At 35.2% G+C, this 9,676-nt stretch overlaps 1 protein-coding gene across 8 annotated transcripts in view; it reads left to right on the forward strand.

The window, feature by feature from the left end:
- The window catches only part of LOC136029444 (uncharacterized), a 31,209-nt gene extending 22,292 nt beyond the window's left edge, over positions 1 to 8,917 (forward strand). For 6 of the 8 annotated variants that reach the window (XM_065707856.1, XM_065707852.1, XM_065707854.1 and 3 more), the window contains exons 3-4: positions 809 to 860; positions 8,526 to 8,917. In XM_065707856.1, the coding sequence (XP_065563928.1) occupies positions 809 to 860; positions 8,526 to 8,884 (411 nt within the window). In that variant the 3' untranslated portion in view covers positions 8,885 to 8,917. Of the gene's footprint in view, positions 1 to 808; positions 861 to 4,257; positions 4,675 to 8,525 lie in introns of those variants that run through there. The other 2 variants (XM_065707855.1, XM_065707851.1) reach the window with 1 other exon arrangement.
- Positions 8,918 to 9,676: the final 759 nt, after the last annotated feature.

The raw sequence follows: 9,676 nt of genomic DNA on the forward strand, positions 1-9,676 counted from the left end.
AATAACAACCCCCTCCCTCTGAGATTGGTTGCTAGGGCTCCCCTCTTGAATTTGCTCGCTAGGAGGTGAGTCAACCTTTGAGTTTCACAGGCTGGGAGGTGAGAGAAAATTTTTATTGTTATTTAATTCTTGTTTCACCTTACGACTGAAGCAGAATTGCCCAAAGAACTTTTACTTATTGACAGTTGGCTTTTGTAAATTTTAAGCTAGGGTTGTATTCTTGAACATGTTTGGAATCGTAATTCATTTGTTTGTATTGAAATTTCGGGCTAAGATTCTTACTTTGATTTATATGAACCTTGATTAACAGGGACAGTGGTACTTGTATAATATACCCCCTACCGCTCAAGAAGTTAAGTTAGGTTAATACTAATAAAATGTACCTAACTATGATAAAAAATATAACACTTTGAAAATGAATTTGGGCTATACATTTGCACATTAAGGGGGTGGGGGTAAAGCACAGCAGGTCTGCATGCAAAGTGTATTAGCTACACCTATTCTAATATTATGAAGTAAGAATCGTTTTATGACTTCATACTGTGCAAATAATTTATCCCCGCTCCCCCTAATGTGAAAATATATAGCCCAAACTCTATATTTCCTATTTATTCTGTCACTTCTCTTTGTCTTTTCTTACGGCAAGCTGAAATAAACTAGCAAAAGAAACCGGTTTACAGTGCGTTAATCCATAAACAACTTGAGTGGTAGGGGGTATATCATACAAGTACCGTGACATATTCTACGTGGAATAAAAAGACAAGAAAAGAAAAATATTTAATATATATATTTATGTCCAATTTTGCAGGAGATGTCACCCCTCAAAGTTCAAATCCATTCACAAAACTTTACTACTTCAGGTAAGACAAATGCTAAATTTTTTTTATAGGTATGGTGAAGGGGTTTAGATATTAATTGAGCCAAATACAGCTATTAAAACATAGCTTTACTTGGCTCTTAAAAAGGCTATGTTTAAAATATAGCTCTTGCTAAAATTAGGAATTTATTATTATATAATTGATGCTTAATTAAGCAGTGATAATTTTGAAAAATCAGTTCATAAAAATTTGGACTTAAGTTTAATCCAGTAATAGTTATTTTTATGAAAATAGATTTAAATGTGCCAAAATTTAAATATGATCCGTTTTAATACTAAGCCGTCCAATTTGTATTAGTGTATTCATTAGATATTGGAACTATAAGTCATAATTTCTTAAATTTTTCTATTTGCTACAATGTAAGAGATTTAAAAGTTTGGAACTTCTACTTTGAAGGTGTTGAATATATAGTACTTTCTTTTTCCTAATCATTAACGCTTTTTAAGATGTTATTAATATGAAAGAACGCATGGTAGAAGTGGAGAATAGTGACTTTTCCGTAGCTTATCAAGTTCTGATGCTGCTCGGATAAAGCCTTCAGAAGTAGATCTATATCCTAAACATCCCAAACCAGGGCCTTTGAAGGTATTTGGCATGAATTTAGGGTGTAGGGGCCTGTGCCCCATAGGTTTGAAAAATATGTTTATTTTCATCGAAGAATGCCCCTTATTTATATTTTCATTTATTTTTTTTTCGAAGAACAAATCTGTCCCCTGTAGATATTGAAAATACATTTTGCCCTCCCCCCTCCTCGAAATTTTTGTGAATTGACGCCACTGCTGTTTCTACCCAACCTTTGAGGCTTGACGGATTATGTTACTATATGTTATGATATGTTGTGTTTCAATACCAGAATGCATCTATTTTTGATTGTACAATGTCACCAATTCTGATCAATAGTATAGACACTTAATTGAAATAATCCCAAATCACAGTTTGAGTCCCAATCAACCGAAAAAAATCACTACATGGGATTCAATTAAGCTCAGGTCCTCACGTTTTAAACAAGGTAAATATTAAACAATTCGTGGTAACGAACTGTAATAAGGAGCGACCTGGCTAAATAGTAAACGAAACTCTAAAAATCGGAATTTTGATGGTAAAAGATACATCAAAAGAAAAGGATTTTTATGCTGATATTAAATATACAAGTTTCATCAAATTCAGTCTTTTTAATCAAAAGTTACGAGCCTGAGAAAATTTTTTTTTTTTTTGAAAATAGGGGGAAACACCCCCTAAAAGTCATATAATCTTAACAAAAATCACACCATCGCATTCAGCGTATCAGAGAACCTCATAGTAAAAATTCCAAGCTCCTATCTACAAAAATGTGGAATTTTATATTTTTGCCAGAAGACAGATCACGGGTGCGTGTTTATTTGTTTTTTTTTCTTTTCCCCAGGGGTCATCGTATCGACCAAGTGGTCCTAAAATATTGCGAGAGGGCTCATTCTAACGGAAATGAAAAGTTCTAGTGCCCTTTTTAAGTGAGCAAAAATTGGAGGGCACCTAGGCCCCCTCTCACGCTAATTTTTTCCCAAAGTCAACGGATGAAAATTTTGAGATAGCCATTTTGTTCCGCATAGTTGGAAACCATAATAACTATGTCTTCGGAGATGACTTACTACCCCACAGTCCCTGGGGGAGGGGCTGCAAGTTACAAACTTTGACCAGTGTTTACATACAGTAATGGGTATTGGGAAGTGTACAAACGTTTTCAGGGGGATTTCTTAGGTTTGGGGGGTGGGGTTGAGGGGAGGAGGCTATGTGGGATGAGCTTTCCTCGGAGGAATATGTCATGGGGGAAGAGAGATTTAATGAAAAGGGCGCAGGATTTTCTAGTATTACTATAAAAAAATGAAAAAATAAACATGCACAACTTCTTTCAATTGAAAGTAAGGAGTAGCATTAAAACTTAAAACGAACGTAGACTATTAAGCATATGAGGGGTTCTAAAAATGCTTTAGCATAAAGAGCGAGGTATTTATGAGGAGATAAATACCTCGCTCTTTATGCTAAAGTTTGACGCTTTGCCACAATTCTACTTTTTAAAACAATTAAAAACTTTAATGTCGCTCCTTACTTTCAGTTAAAAAAAACTTGTTTTTTTATTTAATATACGTTAAGATTGCAAATTTTCAGTTTTTTTCTTTTTTTTCTTTTGAACAAGTGTAAAGTTCCCAAAAGTCACTTAGTGGTTTTCTAGTTGAATGGAAACTATACGCTAAAATAAAATAGTGGTTGTTCAGACAGTTTGCCATTAAACCAATGTGCCGTCGCTTTCTGTTTCATTGATTCTTGAGCCATTCAAATGGTCAATGCAAAAAGTGTTGCTATTTTTTTTTGTTTTCATCACAGCTTAAATACCAATACAGTTATGAAAACTCCTATCTTGCTTTGCTATCATGCTTTAAACTTCGTGCCTCCTCCAAGCCCGCGCTCCAACGCGTAGATTGTACTACAGCACCATAGGTGGGAACGCAATTTTGTTTTGTTGCATACTTCCAGCCAGTACGCATATAGCCAGTGCTGCATATGGAGCCAGTTTCCTGTCTCCAGCCGCTAGCATCGCCACGACGGACTGTGTCCCAAAAATAAATCGAGTTTTCATAACTGCATTGGTATCTAAGCTGTTGTTTTCATCGGAAAAAGTATCTGTCATTGGGTAGTCTCTGTTTTAGATCAGCCGGAAGTATATCGTTATTGTGATAAAATCTTCATTTGGATAATTTTTCTACTGCTGCATTTTATACCTTCACAAGGGTTTTGGGGATGTAGGGGAAGATATGCCCTCCCCCTGAATTTCCTAAACTCGAATGTTGTAGGAAAAACCACACACATGTGCTCTCTATTTATTTTCAAAGAGGCTAATACTCCAAAGCGACAAAAACAGATGAATTATAGGATTGTATCTCGGAAATTTGAATAATCTTAAAATTATGGGATTTCCAGGGATAGGATGGCTGAGGCTCTTCATCATTTGTTTGCTCAGGTGCCCTATTCTAAGAGCCTGGCTGTGAGAGCAGCCAGTTAAACCAGGCTCTCAACCTCTTGAGAGCATAGTTTGAGAAAGAACTTTTTGTAAGTTTAGTTTAAAAGCAATCGTGTTTATCTGTTTATGTTTCCTCGGTCAACTGAATTGTTCCTCTTACTGAATTCTTTGCTTTTGGGAGAACACTTTACCGCTCTAAGTTTTATTTTCTGAGTTTGAAATATCTGATGTAATAGTAATAATTTTGACAAGATTTGAAAGCTTCTACGTAGAATTTAGCTTCTGCAAACCAACGGCTAGCACTGTGGGTAATTTTTTGGCATTAAGATATACTTACTTTTTAGATTGTCAGTTATTTGTTATCAAAAGTTACTTTTCTCTTGCTAGGTAATTTGAAACAAGAGTGCATCAAACATGGTTATTTCTACTGTAAGATTTCCAAAGACTGTTCCAGTTTTCCTAAATTAAAAAAAGGTGACAAAGAAACAAAGCAACTGGCGCTGGATATTGGTTCAAATGGGGTTGGAAATTCAATGTTGAGTCTGATTGACAAACTCTCAGATGATACTTTTTTTGGGTTCAGTGAAAGGTTAGCAAGTGCCGTTGGAATTTTGAAAGTTATTAAGTTTGGATTGTTATTTTTTTCCTTCGCTGGATAAGTCACTTCAACTTTAAATTGAAAACGCAATCTTAACGACTTGCGGAACTTGAAATACTAATTTTTGTATTTAGATAAGTTTTAAGTGATATTTATTAGACATATTTTATTGTCTAAAATTTTTAAAATAAAATTTATTCAACACAATAAAATTGTATTGGTAGTTATTTATGTATCTACGATAGTAAAATTAGAGGCAATTCAGATAGAAAAGCTTTAGCAAGAATTTTTGAAACAGAAATAAGCAGCACAATTTTTAAATAATGAATGCCTCACAGAAGAACACAAAAGAAATGACACTGGTGGGGCCCAGGATTGCTGAAATCCTCCATTCAACTAGATATCCCAGGGACTTTTTGTTGTCCGGTTCTAAGCATGTGCAAGCATTTCAGGTAGACTTGAGAAGATATATTAGTCCCTGACATGTACTGATGGGATCCATCTCTTTTCCTGAGGCTATAACCTTTTCAATGATTATCACGAAAATCGCAACTTGGAGCCTTACAATGTTAAAAAACGACTATCGTATCGACATTTTGACTGTTGAATTCAGACATTTTGGACTGAAATTATTAGGATTTTCAGAAACCTATGCGCGAAGGATAGGAAACTTGAAATTCGGTGGAACAGAATTTATTTTAAGAGGCACAGGGGCTCATGGGGTGCATGGGCAGGGTGTTGGAAACACAATAAAAAAGGAAACTTCTGGTCTTGCTTGCGTTTAGTATTAATGATAGAAGTCTTATTGCTCATTTTAGATCTATTAAGCGTAAGGTATCATTCAAAGCTGTATATGCCCCTGTAGATCCGAATGATGGAGATAGTTGTGACTCAGATGAATTTTAATAACATATACAGGCAGGGGCGTAGCTCCAGCATTTTTGTTGAGGGGGTAAGACTCCATCTGGAGAGTCAAGGGGCATGAGCTATATAATATTTTTTCTCCAATATATTAGGGAGGCAACTGCCCCCTTGCCCCCTCCCAAAACGACGCCAAAGGCTACAGAAAAAATAGACAAAATCCCAGGTGGAAATGTGGTATTTCTATTTTGAGGTTTTATTGCTTAGGCTGGTAGAAATAAGGATAAATGGTATCCTAGCCTAGGTAAATTGAATTAGGAAAGGGAGTTAGCAACGATTAAGAGCAGTTGCAATTTTGTTGGTATGACAATCTAGCTTAACCAATACAGAATTTGGTAATGAAATGGCCAGTGAGTTAACATGATACTCACATGATGGTAAGGTGGCTAACTGTATTGATTAAGCTATTGTAAATCAAAGACTGCCAGGATCGGTAAAAGATACTAGGACATATTGGAGGGCTTTTATTCATGTTAAAAGTAAAGATCACCATCTGGTAGTGTCTAAAGTTGATATAAAGCTGATATCTAAGAAGGTTAATTACATTCCGGTAAGATATGACGTCGGTAGATTCAAGGATAAGAATATGAGAGAAACTTTCCATGAACAGTTGAATATGAAAGTAGAAAGTCTGAACCTTGACAATGCAGATGATGGGTGGAATAATTTAAGGAAAATAGTAGACATAAAATAGAAGATCCTGTTTTAGGAAGGACAGCTCAAAATACAGCTATGAATATTAGCGAAAACACTTTAAGATTGGTAGAAAAGACAAGTGGTTTGTCGAGGGATAGACTATATGAGAATAGAATCAATGTGTCAATTAAAGTGGAGGCCAGGGAGAAAATTACCAAGACCTAAAAGATGCCGCCAGGGCCAGACGGTGTTATAGTAGAATATTATACTGATATGCTTGAAAATTGAGAGGGAGTGGACATTTAAGACTTGTCCCAGTCAAAAATAGGATCATCTAGCGATAGGGAAAGCGTCAAAGAAGGATAGGCAAAACAGTTTGAAAATGTGTTGAATCGTGACAAAGTTATAGGAAATGTTATAGAAAAGATTGAAACAGTTTGGGACAATTCGAAAGTAAACAAAGATTTGTTTGTGAGGAGGAGATAGAGATAGTACCAAAAGATGAAAAATAATAAGGTATCAAGTGCTGACAGTAAGGAAAACGAGTTTTTGAAAAGTGGTGGCTTTGAAGTAAGAGACAAATTACTGAAGATTATGAATATGATTTTTGAAAAAGGAAGGCAGCTAACAGTATGAGGAGAATATTAATTAAACCCCTTTAGAAGAAAGATGATGAGAGTGAGTGCGGTAACTATGCAAGAATAAGATTAATTTTTATCGGAAGCAAGTTACCTAGAGCTATTAGGGTTTCTAGAACTGGAGTGGTAAAGATTGAATCTTAAGAATCGAGCAGTATGGTTTAGGAACCGGAGAATATGCGTTGACTAAATTTCCACTCTTGGATTAATAATTTAGCCTGAGTCATAAGACACCCTTAGACCTAAGTTTTATAATTATGCACAAATATTTAATTCATCCAATAGAAGAGTTTATCAAAGGTTCTATTCTTGTATTTTATACCAGATAGATACATTAAAGTGCGTAGTTCTATTGTACGAGAATAACATTACTGTACTTAAATTAGAAAATGTGGTTAGTGACCAGTTTCATATAGAATAAAGAATTATATACCGATGTGTTCAATCCCAATTTGTATGGGTCATTTTGATGGACTTGATCTTAAGGAACACGGCAAAGGCTATGGAAAAATATTGAATCGAATGGGAAGGTAAAAATCTCCTAGACGTAGATTATGCTGATGATTTGAGCATCCAAAATGAATATTTTAGCAAAAAAATATTTTTTTGGATGGTTTTAGAGTTCAGGGTACAAAATCAGGTTTGAAAATTAATTTTAAGGAGGCTAAGTCACTTAGACTAGAAATAATTGAAGGTGAAGATGTGATGTTGGGTGACAAGAAGATTGATGAAACGGATAGCTTCAATTACCTGGGTAGTATTATTAGTAAACATGGCGAATGCATTGAAGATGTTAAAAGTAAAATAGCGAAGGTCGAGGGTATTTTTTTCAAAGTAAAAAAAAAGTTTGGAATAATAGGATGCGAACCATGATTAGAATACTGAAAGCGGCAGCGATGATAGTGGTCAAGCATGGCTCTGGAATGTGGGCAATTCAAAGACGGAAAGGGATTTGTTAGATATTTTTCAGTGGAATGTTCTACGGACTGTTTTTGGTACCAGTTTGACGGACCAGCTTTCAAGATATAAGATGTAAGAAAAATGTCTTCTATCTTGATTTCTAGGAATATAATGAGATAAAGGTCAAGATAGTCAAGACATTTTTTGCGTATGAAGAATGATAGATTGCCAAAGATCATCCTTCTTTGCCATCAATCTAGGGCCAAACGAAAAGCAGGTTGTTCTTGAATGGGGTGAGAAGAGGTCCTGAGATAAAATTAAGAAAAGGAACTTTTTGGGAGTTGTAAAGAGGGGAGATATGAATAAATTGGATGAAAGCGGAGCGTAGAAACTTTATTGGCTTCAGGAGGCTTGGTGCCGCAGTTAGTTGCTACTAGTAGTAGCAGTAGTTTATGGCGATCAGCACAATGACATGCTAGAAGACAGGGATATATTAAGATCCCTTATCCACACTGAGAGCTTGTCTTTGCTCAAATAGCTTCCGGTAATTGAAAGGACATTATTTTATAAGAAATAAATTCATAGAAGAGGTAAAACTTAAAAACAATCCTTTTCAGTTTGTACGATAACCTCTTTCTACATGTCAAAGACGTGGCTATTAAGTTCTGTCATCAAAATCTCCACTGTCTAAATATTTCCAGAGTGAAAAAAGTGGAGGTCACACATTTTAGGAAAAAAACTTTATCCTCTAAGCATCTTGTGAGCCAAATAAGAAATCGTAAAATAGACTAAACCAAGCAATAGAAGGCGCTGAGTTTAAGAATAAATATTATGAGCCTTAGCTTGACAAATAATATTACGTACTATCTTTTGAACTAGTTCAGCTGAAAGGCTCATTTTATGTTAAATACACTTTTATATTTACCAAGGTCGAATATTTACCGTGCTAACATTTATTTTAGCAACATTGACTGATGATATGCTTGAAGTAGCCCTTGAAGTCCTGAATCAACTGATTGTGGAGTGCGCTTCGGAAAAGTTCGACTCTAATGCTGATAAAGGTGTGAATGAAAATCATAGCCCACTTGGATCAGCACAAGAGCTAACAAATGAGCAGAACGTCCAGTTTGCTTTGAAAAAGGTTGATTCTGGTAGTGATCAAAGTATGAAAGAAAATGGGCGTCGAATGTTGAACAGAGTTGAAACATTTATCGACTCAAGAATACCACAGATCGAAAGGATATCTGAGTCTGTTTATTATACAGCAGGTTTTTTAAAAGGGCTTAAATTTATGACACTATTTCTGTTATCAATTGGATGAAGAAAATAAAGATTTGATACATTTCAAAAGAAATGACGAGAAACGAGATTATATCTGTCGTGAGTCCTCTAACTAGACCAGCAAACATGCTTTAATGAATTTTTTTTTAGGGGGGCCTCTGAAAAAACAAAATAAGTTATTTACATCCATAATATATTGCCAAATTCTTATAACAGCCATAGATTTATACGATTTTCTGGAAAAGGAGCACAAGTCCTATTGTACCTGTGTGTCAACATGTTTCCTATATTCTTTCCTCCAGTTTCAAATATTTGGGAATTAGCGTCAGACAATTGTATGTAAAAAGTACATAAATTTGCTTAAATTGTAATTTTATATATTCAATATTTAAAGTCTGGTTTTATTCTCAGAGGTAGAGAAAACTACTGTCCTATAGTTTTATGTAAAAATGTGCTTTAATTCCATTGGTCTATTTTTGTAACGTAATACCAGGGTCGTATCCAGATTCTTGTTTTCTGGGGTGGTTTTACAAAAGGATTTTTCTGAGGGGGAGATATACAAACTTAAAAATCCATCAAAATATGTTAATATTCATTTTTGTTACGTTTTTACGAGTCAGACAAACGTTTCGGGGGAGGTAGGTTCAAACACCCTAGCCCCCCTCCCCCCTCGGATACGGCTTTGCATAATATAACACGTTTCTGATTCCAATCACATATTCGTTAATAGTATGTCAGAAAGGGAAGCCAAATAACCCTGCCTTTTTTACCCGTCTTTGCAATGCCAAACCTTGAGCCAGTAAAAAGAGCGCAAAACGTGATTGACTGTTTT

Source organism: Artemia franciscana, chromosome 7 (genome assembly GCF_032884065.1).
Source record: "Artemia franciscana chromosome 7, ASM3288406v1, whole genome shotgun sequence".
Lineage (NCBI taxonomy): Eukaryota > Metazoa > Arthropoda > Branchiopoda > Anostraca > Artemiidae > Artemia > Artemia franciscana.